At 60.6% G+C, this 13592-nt stretch overlaps 1 protein-coding gene across 4 annotated transcripts in view; it reads right to left on the reverse strand.

Annotated features, from left to right (window-relative positions):
• Positions 1-13592, reverse strand: part of KCNQ1 (potassium voltage-gated channel subfamily Q member 1) — a 190694-nt gene that overhangs the window by 20203 nt on the left and 156899 nt on the right. For 3 of the 4 annotated variants that reach the window (XM_058662661.1, XM_058662660.1, XM_004599258.2), the window contains 3 exons: positions 11468-11562; positions 10983-11029; positions 10228-10289 (listed from right to left, as the gene is read on the reverse strand). In XM_058662661.1, coding sequence (XP_058518644.1) covers positions 10228-10289; positions 10983-11029; positions 11468-11562 — 204 coding nt within the window. The remainder of the gene's footprint in view (positions 1-10227; positions 10290-10982; positions 11030-11467; positions 11563-13592) is intronic. The other variant, XM_058662659.1, reaches the window with a different exon arrangement.

Genomic DNA, 13592 nt, shown 5'->3' on the forward strand with positions numbered 1-13592 from the left:
GAGGAGGTGAGAAGGAGGTGAGAAGGAGGAGGTGAGAAGGAGGAGGTGAGAAGGAGGTGAGAAGGAGGAGGTGAGGAGGAGGAGGTGAGGAGGAGGAGGTGAGAAGGAGGAGGTGAGGAGGAGGAGGTGAGAAGGAGGAGGTGAGAAGGAGGTGAGGAGGAGGAGGTAAGGGCGGCATCATTCCACAGCAGGGTCCCACGTGCCCTCTGTTTCGTTGCCGCAATGATTAGCAGGGTCTAGTCGCTGAGCACCCAGGCCTGAGTGTGGGCGGCCGACCCTCGTGGCTGGCATGGCACCAAGCACCTGGGCTCTGAGTGGGCCCTTGTCACCTTGTGCGGGAGCAGGAGTGGCCCATGGTGGAGGCCTGGGCCTCCTCCGGCCCTGCCGTAAGGGCTGCTGGCCGGGGCCCAGCTGCGCGGGCGGCCGGCCGCCTCACTTCCCCCGCCGACGGCTCTGCGTCCCAGCGGCCCCGCGGCTGCCGGCTGGCGGGAACAGAGGGGCGCTGTGCGGCGGGGCGGGGCGGCGCGGGCGGGACGCCCACTCTGGGGCGCAGCCCCCTCAGATGGCGGCCCGCGGCCCTCCCCCCGGCCGCCCTGCCCCCGCCGTGGCCGCCGCCCCGGCCCCGGCTGCCGCGGGCCTCCGAGAGGCCCCTCGCTCTGCCGGGCTCCTCCGGCTCGGGCCTCCGGCGGGGCGGGGCGCCTCAAGGCCGCGGGAGCCAGGCGGCGAGGGAGGGAGCGGGAAGCGGCGGCTGAGGAGCGGGGCGGGGAGGAACCCGCCGCCAAGCCAAACAGCCCCGGCCCGCGTCGAACCCACAGAAATTTCCATCTGCCCCGGCTCGGAGCCGGAGGCCGGGCTTGCTCCCGCGTGGCGCTCGCAGCCCTCAGGCCCCGCGCCGCACGGAGCGGCAGCCATTTTGCGGCCCGCAGCGAGGCCCGAGGCGGGCACCTGTGGGAGCGGCGCCGGGCCGGACACCGCCACTGCTGCAGGACCCGCTGGCCTCTACCTGCCAGCCAGCTCCCTGGGCTTCCCGTGGCCGCTGCCCGGTCCCTGGCTGGACCCAGGCCTGGGCCGTGGACGGCGGGGAGGGGGCGGGGAAGTGGGCCGAGCCTCACCCTGACCAGGCCGGGCCCTCCGGGGGCCGAGGGGCCGAGCTCCGGCGGGGACATCTATTTTTGGTGGCAACCAAGCCGCTGTTTAATATGCAGAAGCCACCGGGGGCAGGCTGAGCCCTGACCCTCAGGGGGACACGCTGGAAAAAGGGGCCCATTTTGACCAAAATACATGTTTTTCTGAGGTTGGCCGAGGCTCCACGCCGTCCGTGCGGCCAGGTCTTGGGCGCTGGGCTGGGACACACAGGGCTCTGTGTGGGAGGTGACAGGTTCCGTCCTATCAGCCCTCGGGAAGACTCCCTGGGGAGAGGCCCTGACAGAACTCAGCCAGGGAAGGGAGGGACTGGGGCTGTGAAGCCACCAGGGGCAGGAGGACGCAGCTGAGCCAGGGTCCAACAACAAGGTGTTGGCTGGCCGGCCTCAGAACTCTCTGGGGCACCCCAGCCCTGGGGCCTTCACACAGGGGCCTCCTTTGGGCTGGCCAGTGTCAGCACAGTGTTCCCCTAGCAGTGCTGGGCACAGTGCTACCAACGGCCTCCTCTCATTGGTGACAGAGAAGGGCAAGCTGGGCAAGGGGTGGGCGGGGGGTTACAGCTCACAGGGAGCCTGGGTGAGGATGGAGTCACACAGGCTGCCTCCTGGGGGCCTGTGGAAACACTGTGGACCCCCTGGGTGGGGGTGGGGTAGGATGGGGGGATGAGGGGAGCCCTGGGTGGCGCTGCTCCCTGTAACAGCCTGCACTGGCTGGCGGGAGGGGCTGGCCAGTGGGAGGGGCTGTGAGGAGCCAGGGGTCAGGGTGTGTGATGTCCCACAGGCTCCTGGTGGGGCTGGGTCTGCAGCTCCCATGGCAGGCACAGATACATACCCAAGCTGGGGGCCAGGGGCTGAGGGTATTCCAGCTCCCAGCCTCTCCTGGTCTTGCCTTCCTCAGTTTCAGCATGGAAGTACCCTGGAGGCTCCAAGGAGAGGGAACCTGGCAAGATGGGGTGGGGTGGGGTGGGGTTCCAGCCCCACGGAGAGTGACCCAGGTCCTTGCCTGCCCTGCCCCGCCCCATCTAGACCCATGTCCCCTGGGTCCCTATCAGGGTTCTCTATGCCAGCACCCCCTGGCCCCACCAGGCACGCACACGCCAGTCTGTTGTCCACACCCATGCTGGCCGGAGCTGCCATCACCTTTCTGGTGTGTGGACTTCGGGGTTGCTCACTGAAGCCTCCCCATGGGGAGCTGTCAGCCGAGGCTGGGCTGTCTCAGGTGGCCCGCTGAGCCTCGCTCTTGGTGAGGCCTGCTGGGGGTAGTGGATATGAGTGGGGGGGCAGGCGGAGGGAGTTCTGGTTCCCCCATCCTGCCCACATGCCCATCCCCGCCCAGGACCTGGGTGGCAAGGCTGCTTTCATTATAGGGTTATCTTTGCAACCCTAGACAAAACAGCACTTGTGTGGTGGGACCAAGAGCCCAGCACCTCGGGACTCCGCCGTCCACTAAGACGGCTCCTCAGGAAAGGAAAAATACACGAACCTTAAAATAACCCGTTCCCAGAATAGCAGGCTCACGGTGGCGGCTAAGGCAGCCCTTTGATCAGGCGGAGCCCCACGCCGCGCCTATTTACCGCCTGTCAGTCAAGAGCTGCTAGCTCGCTTGGGGACCACGAACTGGGCCGGGGTCAGGGCTGCCTGTCCTGCCTTCTGACGCTATGACCCATGCCCGTTGCAGGGCACCTGTAGGCAGGAAGGGCAAGGCCAGGGCAAGCAGAGGCTGATCATGGGGAAGGAGGTCCCAGGCAGGGATGTGGGGCTCAGGGTTCCCAAGACAGAGCCTGGAGAGCAGAGGGTAGGGGGCTGCATCTGGGATGGGCTGCTGTCCAGGGACCCTAGGAGCACGTGGCCTTCCTGCAGGGTGAGGGGGTGGCTGTTGTGGGCTCCTGGGTGGGCCCCCAGGACTCCAGCTTCACACTGGCCCTCACAGATTTCCACAGATAAAACTTTAAGATACATGAGCTCACAACTGTATTCAACAAAACACAGAAGGAACGAGACGGCAATTGAGAGCTGGCAGGAAAAATGAAAACCAAACAGCCTCGGATGGAGAGGAAACGGCTCTACAAGCATGGGTAGGCTGCTGGAGAGGCCCAGGGCAGGGCAAGCTGAGCACATCAGCGGCTGTGACAGAGAGGGATCCATAGTATCTGCAAGTGATGAGAGCAGTGGCCAGGGTGGAGAACTCACCACGTAGATCTACCAGCAGATTAGACGGCGCTGAAGAAATCACTAGTGAGCCAGAAGAAGGATCAATGGATTATCTGGGGTACAGTATGGAGACTGTACCCTGAATAAGAGAAACAGGTATGAGTGAGGTGGTCTACAACACATGGATCATGGTCTACACTTCACGGGTCATGGACTACACCACACTGGTCATGGGCTACACCACACGGGTCATGGGCTACACCACACGGGTCATGGTCTACAGTACATGGGTCATGATCTATAACACACGGGTCATGGTCTACACCACATGGGTCATGATCTACAACACACAGGTCATGGTCTACACCACACAGGTCATGGTCTACACCACTCGGGTCATGGGCTACACGACACGGGTCATGGCCTACAACACACGGGTCATGGTCTACACCACACGGGTCATGGCCTACAACACACAGGTCATGGTCTACACCACATGGGTCATGATCTACAACACACAGGTCATGATCTACAACACACAGGTCATGGTCTACACCACTAGGGTCATGGGCTACACCACATGGGTCATGGCCTACAACACACGGGTCATGGTCTACACCACACGGGTCATGGCCTATACTACACGGGTCATGATCTACAACACGTGGGTCATGATCTACAGCACACAGGTCATGGTCTACACCTCACGGGTCATGGTCTACAATATATGGGTCATGATCTACAACACACAGGTCATGGTCTACACTGCATGTCACATGGTCTACACCACACGGGTCATGATCTGTATCTCATGGGTCGTGATCTACAATGTACGAGTCATGGTCTATACCACACATATCAGGGTTTACATCACACGGGTCATGGTCTACACCACACAGATCATGATCTACATCACACATCTGATGGTCTACACCACATGTGTAATCGCCTATACCACATGTGTAATAGTCTACACAGCACATCTGATGGCCTACACCATACGTCTGATGGTCTACACCATGTAATGGATCTACATCACACATGTGATGGTCTACACCACACATCTGATGGGTCTGTACCACACTGGTAATGGTCTACACCATAATGTCTGATAGTCTACACCACACATTTTGTTGGACTACACCACATATTTAATGGGACTAGATTATACAAGCAGTGGTTTATAACACATGTCTAATGGACTACACCACACGTGTGATGGTCCAGAAGGAGACCTGTGGTTGGAGGAGAACCTGTACCATGAAGACACCAGGTACCACACAGTGTGAGGGTCTGACTGACAGCAGCAGGTGGTCTGTGCAGCCTGGTGTGGCTACAGTGACGTGACAGGAGTGAGTACAAACACAGACCTGTGGCCCTGGGACAAGAGAGGAGTGCTTCCTCATTGGAAGCACACTGGATTCTGGGTGGTGGAGATGCTTCCTGTCAGAATGACAGGAAATGGCCCTTTCAAACAAGGAAAGTCAGAGAGGCTCCGACTTTCACTGGAGGAAGCTGGAATGAGCATTTCAACCAGAACAAAAGTGGTGCTGGACAGAGGATCCAAAAAATAAATCGCAAGTGACACAGAGGCAAGATCAACGCTAATGCACATAGGAAAGCAGTGGTTGATAGCCCAGGTGTTGGAGCCGCTGCACCATCTGGGAGACCCAGAAGAAGCTCCTGGCTGCTCGCGTTGGACTGCCCCAGCTATGGCCCTTGTGGCCATTTGGAGTGAACCAGTGGATAGAGGATCTCTCTGCCTCTCCCTTTCCCTCTCACTCTGCCTTTCAAATAAACGAACAAATCTTTAAATGTGAATATCCTTTATGGTAACAGGAGTGTAAGAGAAGTGAACCAAGCTGTTGTAATTCACACGCAGCATGGCCCTGTGTGCAGGAAGTCCAGAGGGACCAGTATGGCAAGGCAGCAGTTGGCGAAATCGATGCAATTGTGTATCTGTAGCCAGGATTGCACAATTCAAAGGCAAAATTGGAAAACACTTCTATTCATGGCAGCATGACCAATGCAATTATTTAAGAGTAAAAACAAATAAGTGTAAACTGTATGCACCTCAAAAACAGAAACGGGTAGATTGACTAAGTGGAGGGATGTACCATGTTCATGGATTATAAGATTCAATTTCTGAACATGTGAGTTTTCTTTGGAACTGCAGATTCAACACAATGCGTATCAGAGGCCCAGTAGACACGTTTTTCTGTTTTTGTAAGAATTGACAAGTTGATCCTAAAAACTGATATGTAAATTCATAACTTTTAGGATGGGTAAAGCAATTTAAATAAGGAAGAAAATCAGAAGATGCATATGACTCGATTCCAAAACTTGGGTAAAGCTGTAATGGTCACGGTGGAGCAAGGCAGTCCTAGGGCTGGGCAGGTGACTGCACAGAAAGCGGAGGGTCCAGGAGGAATTCTGACGTCTGTGGTAGGAACATGTCTCTAGTGTCCTGGCTTCTGACAGAGGTGCTGCACTTCTCTGACAGAATGTAACTGGGCAGCAATAAATTTAACAAAACTCATCAAGGAAAACTTGGAGTTTATCTTATGCCCCACCCACAAACTACCTCAAAAATATAGACCCAAACGCAGGAGTTCGTTCTGGGGCCATTGTTCTGTGGTAGCAGGTTTGGCTGCTTGCCCGCAGAGCTGGCATTCTGTAGAGGCAGCAGTGTAAGTTCTGGCTGCCTTAGTTTTGATCCAGTTTCCAGCTCATGGCCTGGGAAAGCAGCAGAGGACAGCTCAAGTGCTGGGGCCCCTGCACGCATGTGGGAGACCACAAAGAAGGCCCTGGCGGCAGCCCTGCACACCCCTGGCTGTCGCAGCCATTTGGCGAGTGAACCCGCACATGGAAGAATGTGTTCTCTCTAACTCTGCCTTTCAAATAAAGAAATAGATTTTTAAAAAAGATTTGTGCCAGACAAGTTTTGCAAGAGAAAAATACTAGAAAATATTTGTGACCTTGCATTAGGCAGAGAAGTCTGTGACAGAAGGTTCAAGTGTGAACCGCACCAGCAAGGACAGATTGGACTTCATTAAAATTAAAACATTTGTGACTGAAAAGACATCACGAAGCAAGTGAAAAGATAGCCAGGGCACGGGAGAACGGATTTACAAGTCCTATCGGGTATATCGCACATCGGATAAAGAACTTGTGTCCAGAACATTGAAAAAAACTCAGGCACCTCAATACCAGGACTGACTACTTAATTAGAAAATGGCAAGAGAGTTGAGTAAACACGGCTCCAAAGGAGGCTTTGAGAGGCTCATAAGCACATGAAAAGTTGCTCAACACCCTTAGTCATTAGGAAATGCAAATGAGCCCCCAAGGAGGGGGAAGCCTGGCATTCGCAAGGCGAGGGGTTTAGAAGGGGCCCATGGGAAAGCAAGATGGTGCGGGCCCCTTGGGGAACTGCGAGGCTTCGGAGAAAGGCAGACAGAAGCCGACCCCACGCTTTCCCAGCAGACAAAAACATTCCTGGGTGGAGGGGCAGCAGATCCGGACAGGGACAGAGGGCCTGCGTGCACGGGGCCCAGCCGACACCCGCTCCTTCCAAGTGCACACAGGAAGTGACTAGAGAGCAGACCATGTGCTTCTCCACAATCCAGGGGACCCAGGTCCTCCAACCCACTCCCTGTGACCACAGGGCTGCACTGTCACTCCCCAGCCTGATTCCTGGGTAAACAAGAGGTCATGATGGAAATTAGAAAACATGTAAGTGTTAGGGCATTGCAGGTGAAGCTGCCGCCTGCAGTGCCAGCACCCCACACGGACACAGCTTCAATCTACTCCACTTCCAATCCTGCTCCCCATTAATGTGCCTGGGAAGGCAGTGGAAGATGGGTCCTGCACCCATGCAGGAACCCAGAAACCTGGAACGTCTGAGAGTTATCCAGCCTGAGCAGTGACAGGAGTAAGAGTGTGAGTGGGTGAGGGGCACGTAGGCGGAAGGAGAAAAAGACAAAACCGACGGCGGAGAGACAGAAAGACGCCTGGACGGGGAAGGGATGGAGGCGCAGAGATGCAACTGCGAGTGTGAACTTGGCACTGTGGAGAACGAACAGCTAGAAGTCAAAGAGACACCCAAGCGTTGAGACTAACTTGTCAAAAGCGGTGTGCAAGGGAACAGAAGCCAGGTGGCAAGCCCCGGCCGGGATGGCTCCACGGTGCACAGAGCACGCGGCAGCAGATCGCTGCAGCTGCCTACATAATGCCAGTGCCCAGGCAGGGAGGGTGCCATGCCGACAGCAGTGCCCACGGCTGAGGAGGGCAGCTGGGCCACGCCCAGGGGAAGGGTGCCATGTGAACAGCAGCACCCCGGGACTGAGGAGGGGTGCAGCAGCAACATGCACGCTCAGCAGCCAGGAACAGATGACCTGTGCACACGGGGGTATGGGTTGGAGGGGTCTGAGGGCAGCCAGCCAGAGGGGCTTTGGCAAGGGTTGCCCGGTGGGTAGCAGGGATGGAGAGCGGTCTCTGTGCACAGGGGTCTCCTTCCAGGAGAGGACCACACAGTAGTGAGCTTCCTGGGGCTGGAACGTACTCCCCCAGGACACCAGGATGGGGCAGCAGGCGGCAGTGGCAGGTGGAGGGCTCCCTCTCACACCACAGCCCCTGGCCTGAGCAGGGAAGCCCGGGCTCCGTATCTGCTCTTGGGCAGAAACATTTCCAGCAAAAAACAGAGCAAGTCCCCCGGCCGTGCACGGCAGGTCCTGGGCCCGAACTGGGAGCATCTGCTGGGGTGGGACGGGGGGCATGGGTGCCTAGCCCACTCACTGGGCTTTGCCACAGCTGGTCTCCCTTTGTGGGTTCTGCAGGAGCCGAGCCTGGTGGGGCTTGGAGGTGGGGCTTGAGCACGGAGGACTGGGTGCAGGCCTGCAGGTGGCAGGGGGAGGCTGGCAAAGCCAGTGCAAGATGCCAGGGGGATTGAGCCTGGGGCCTCTGGGATAGGGACCCATGCCTGAGCCCCTGCCTCCAGGAAGGGCTGTCCCTGGCAGCGGGGCTGCCCTGTTGGACATGAGCTGGGAGACTGTGGCCTCGAGGTGGGTGCTCCCAAGCCCTGCCCTGAGTGACCGGCCTGGGTTCTCCCTGGACTGAGAAGGCAGCTGGGGTGGGGGTGGCCCGGCCTGGCTGGGCCCCGCCGGGCAGCTGGCATCAGCACTGAAGGCCGGTGGCTGCTGGATTTCCTGTGCCTGACTGCCCGCCCGAGGCCAACAGGATTGCGCTTGGTTGTTTATGGTCCCGATGGCCGCCCTGATAACAGGCATGGTCGGGCTGGCCAGGCCCTTTCCCAGGGTCTGTCCCCAAGGGCCAGTGCAAAGGGGCAGGGGCAGGACTGGGCAGGCTGCCATCAGCTGAGCTCCCTGGGCAGCACACCCCTGCTGGCCCTGTGATAACCTGGAGTTTGGGGCCAGGTCAGACCCCTCAGGGGATCTGAGACTTGGTGGGAATTGTGAGTGCTACTCCCACCTTGGAGGACCCCTGGGATCCTGCTGCTGAGGGGAGCTGCCGAGGGTCCCCTCCCCCAACCTGGACCCGCTACGGGCCCCAGCCTGCAGAGCTTTGTTCCTGGGGACCAGGGGATTCCGAAACATGTCCCTTTGTCCTTGAATCTGATGACACGCAGACTTGCGATTGCACCCCAAGGACGATGTTGGCCCCCCTCAGCCCACCACCCTGGCCTTGGTCAGCCCAGCACTGTGTCCTTGTCCTTAGAACCCCCCCCCCCCAGCTCATGGGAGACACCTGTGACTCAGGCCTGGGAAGGGGGCCTCCCTTCACCCACTGCCACTCCTGAAGGACACAGGATTGCATTGTGCGTGGCCACAGAGAGGCTGGGTCAGCATGTGCCCAGGCAGGGACTGGGGCTTCTCTGGAAACAAGGGGCACCTGGCTGAGGGCTGCAGGGCAGGCCCCTGTAGATTCTGCCAGGGGTGGGCTGGGCAGCTGGTGAGGGGCCCCGGGCGAAGGGTGGATCAGTGCCCAGCTTCCCCACACTGTGGCTCCCTGCTGTGCAGGAGAGTATGGGGGTCGTGAGCCTAACCCTTGGCACCTCTGAGGTCCACGCTCCTACCTGCCACACAGACCCCCAGCTTGCCCTGGCTGGGCGCCTGGTGAAGGCCAGTGTGGATGCGGGGTGGCCAGGCCCCTGGGGGTTCGGGCCTGGGTTGTGAGTGATGTTCTGCTAAGGCCTGGCTCTCCCTACCTTGGGGCAGAGTGTGGGCCCATGAGGGGGAAGCCACCTGGTGCCCCAGAGCCTGCGCTGGGCCGTGCTCTGGCTCTCCTGCCCAGCTGGAGCCGGGGTGGACGTGGGCCAGAGCCCAGCGTTGCCGGGGAGACAGAGCCGCAGACGCGCGCCCTGCCAGGCCCAAATCCCGCTATTTTTAGCTTCTTGGTTACTTTCAGATAAAGTCCTGGGGCCGGGCGAGTTGCTCAGTGAGATAACAGCCACCCTAAACCATGTGGGCTCCCAGGGCCAGTGAAGGTCCCATGGCCTGGTCCCACTGGGCCACCTGAGAAAGCTCCTAAGGGGTGGCCCGCCCATGTGGCCCAGGGCCCTGGCAGCCAGATCAGGGAGTGGTAGAAGAGCTCCCAGCGCTGAGCAGGACGTGGTGAGGCAGCCGCCTGTGGCAGCTGAGCTGGTCCTTGCCCCAGGAGCCTGATACTGGCCCTGGCTACTCCTGCGCTGGGGGAGCCACAGGGCCAACCCCAAGTGGGGCTTGTGTGGAGGTCCCAGCCGCCCTCGCCAGCGTCGAGGCAAGGCCCAGTGGGAAGGCCTCTGGCTCCTGGCACATATGCAGGCCGGGCCGCCCTGTGGACGCCGCAAGCCCTCCACGCCATGCCAGTGAGGGAATGGCAGGCACCGTGGGTGGCAGTGGGAGCAGACCCCGGACAGCCGTCATGCGCATGGGCCTACCTTGTCCTCCACCCGGTGCAGACGCGCACCCACCGAGTTGCTGCCCCGGTCCTTGCTTTTTTCTGCGGGAGGAGCCGAGAATCAGTGGGGGCCCTGCCTGAGCCTGGGGTGGGGGGGCTGGCCAGGAGCCCTGAGAGTCAGGCTGGGGGCCTGGCTTCAGTGCCTGACCCCAGCGTCCTGCCAACGCAGACCAGGTGCTGGGGCTGTTGGTGGGAAGCAGCAGGTTCCAGGGCCCCACACGGTGTCGGGGAGACCTGGCTGGGCCCCAGTGCCGGGCCTGGCCCCAGCTCAGTCCTGGCTGCTCTGAGCACTTGGGGGGTGAACCAGTGGGCAGGAAGTCTCCCTCCCCTCCCCCTCCTCTCACTAAATGAAAAATGCTGACCCAGGAAGGACATTTTGCAGACGCCCCTGTGGCCAGGCGTGGGAGGGTGGACACAGGGGTCCTGGGCTCTGAGTTCCGGCCTCTGGCTGAACTTGAACCTCAGGAGGAGGTGTGGCCCTGTCCCTCCTTGGCACGAGTCAGCCCTGGGTCCTGGCAAGCTGCCATGTCGGCCACTGGGTACTCTGCTTCTTGCAGCTGGAGCTGTGCCCCGTGAGGCCCCTCCCCTCACAGCCCCCCACAAGTTGGGTGTTTAAAGGGACCCAGGGGTGCTCAGTATCCCCAAACCACTTTGCTTGATGTGGGGTCCCCCCTGTGGCTGGGCTCCCAGCGGGGAGAGGTGGACCCCCTCACAGGCACGGGCCCAGACACTCACCTGAGAGGGGGACAAACAGGGCCGGCTTCCCGATGGACTGGTCCAGCCTGGGTGGGGAGGAGGTGGAGAACAGCTCGTGGTGACCGGGGCCCTGTAGATGCCAGGCTTGCTGCAGTCTGGCAGCCCCCCAGTCACCCTAAGGCCTGCCAGTGCCCTTGAGCCCTGGGGGGCAACCTGAGCCCACCCCAGGACCAGCCACTGTGGGCCTGGGTGGGCCTGGGTGGGCCTGAGGGCAGTACTGAGGCTGGAAGTCTGGAGGTATGAATAGTCTAGGGCTTTCGGCTCCTGGCCAGGGTGGGCAGGGCCCCATGGGGACTGAGGCTGGAGACAGGGGAGCAGCTGCTTTCCACTGTGGGGGTCCCTGTGCTCCACCTCTCTATGCTGTCAGACCCGGTGGGGGCAAAGGGCAGAGCTTCCTCTGAGGGTCAGGGACTGGGGCTCAGTGAGTTCCCTCCCCATGCCCGGTGGCCCCTGCCCCAGCCCACCTTCTCTGCAGCTCTTTGATGCGCACCATGAGGTTGAGGTGGCCCTGGGAGTACTGCTCGATGACATCTCGCACGTCGTAAGGCTTCCGTGCTTGCTGTGGCCAGAGAGGTCATTAGAACCTGTGCGCTGGAGGGCTCAGGCCAGGGGCAGGCAGGCCAGTGCAGGCCTGGGGCTGGGGGGGCGGGGCCAGGTACTCAGGCTTGGTGCCAGCTCCGAACCCACAGATGGGGTTCAGGTGCCAGCCCCAGAGACCACAACAAAGGAGGCAGGGTGTCTGGTGGCGTCGGCCACACGGGGAGCACTGCCCGGGGCTGGCCCCAGGCATGAGTCTACAGCCAGGAGGGCAGGCAGGGTTAGAGAGGCTGGAGGCCGCAGGCAAGCCAGAGGGACAAGAGGGGAACAAAGCCCAGACACCAGGGCCGAGACCCCCTCTCCCTGGGAGCCCACCCCAACCTGAGATGTTGTCACTCTAGTTTCCAGAGGATGCCCTGCCTCAGGCCCCGGCACCACATCCCCAGAGCAGACAAAGCCTCAGGCCCCAGCACCCCCAGAGCAGGCCCTGCCTCAGGCCCCGGCACCACATCCCCAGAGCAGACAAAGCCTCAGGCCCCAGCACCCCCAGAGCAGGCCCTGCCTCAGGCCCCAGGTACCACACCCCCAGAGCAGGCCCTGCCTCAGGCCCCAGGTACCACACCCCCAGAGCAGGCCCTGCCTCAGGCCCCAGGTACCACACCCCCAGAGCAGGCCCTGCAGCCCCAGCACCCCAAAGCAGGCCCTGCCTTAGGCCCTGGGCACCACACCCCTAGAGTAGGCCCTGCTCATCTCCCAGCTCCCTGCTGTGACACAGGGACCCTACTCCTGGCCCCCCTCAGCAGACACCAACGGAACCCCAAGTGAAACACATCCACCTCCAAGGAGCAGGGTAGGGCAGGCCCTCACTCTAGCCCCTAAGCCCCCTGGGGCAGCCTTGTGACCCCCAGTGCCCAACCTGTTCTGCATCTGTTCTTGCGGCCCTAGGGCTGGGGTTCCAGTAGCAGCAGGAGCCTGAGAGGAACTGAGATAATGCTGGCCATCCAGACTGATCACTGCTGGAGGCGGGAGTTCAAGGCCAGCTTGAAAGGCCAGATGGAGGGGTGGCCAGCAAGGCAGCAGGGGACCTGGTCAGGTCCACAGTCCCTGGGGCAAGCGGGGTGAGGTGGGGGAGACTAGAGTGGGCAGAAAGGAAGCAGCCTGAGGGCTGGGCACAGGCAGAGGCTGCCCCCACTGCCCAAGCCCTTTCCCACCCCAAATGATTGCAGCCTAAGCCTCCCAGCCCAGTGTCTGTTGCCAGGCTAGTCTGGGCTCTTGGAGGACCAGGTCCCAGGAAGCAGAGAGCAAGGAGCTGGGGCTGTTTGGTTGGCTTCTGGAAGGTTCCTGCATCCTGAGGCCTAGAGGGACCTGGGGACTCTCAGCTGGCCCCACCTCCACCCCCAGGATGATGCCAGGGGCTCTGCAGGGTGACCCCAGACACTGTCCATGTTTAACTGTCTAGCCAGTCCTGGTGGAGCCTGGGTTGTGCCCTGCTGGGGATCTGCAGCCCAGTGGCCCCTGTCCCCACCCCGGTTGACGCCCTGTGACCTTTGGCACCCTCCAGGGGCCATTGGAGGCCTTGTTGTCATTACTCCCAGGGTCATCCCTGAGCTGACCTGAGCCCCCTGAGGTTGCCTGAAGTCCCTTCCAACCCCTGCCCCTTCCCTAGCACCAGGCGGGAGCATGGCGGATGGAGAGGCCCCAGGGCATTCTTGAGCCCTGGCTCTTCCCATGGCCTCCTGGCCAGCTGGGACCAGCAGCCCATGCTGTTCTTGCAGTGAGATGTTCCGGGCCCTGCCTGAGCCATGGGTGCCACCTACCCAATTGAGTCATGTGAGCCCCTGGTAGGTAGCTCATAGCTGGCTAGCTGTGTGAGCCAGCCCTTCCTTCAGTGGGAGGCTGTCCTGGCACATGGTGGGGGACGCTGCCGAGGGCAGCAAGAAGGCCCCACGTTCTGGTTCCCACAGCAGTTGTGGGGTAGCCTGGATGTGGAGTTGGGGTGCCATCAAGCCTGTTCCGAGGGACTCAGATCCAGTCCCCCCAGGTTCCCCGCTG

The sequence above is a fragment of the Ochotona princeps genome, chromosome 4 (assembly GCF_030435755.1).
Source record: "Ochotona princeps isolate mOchPri1 chromosome 4, mOchPri1.hap1, whole genome shotgun sequence".
NCBI classification, from domain to species: domain Eukaryota; kingdom Metazoa; phylum Chordata; class Mammalia; order Lagomorpha; family Ochotonidae; genus Ochotona; species Ochotona princeps.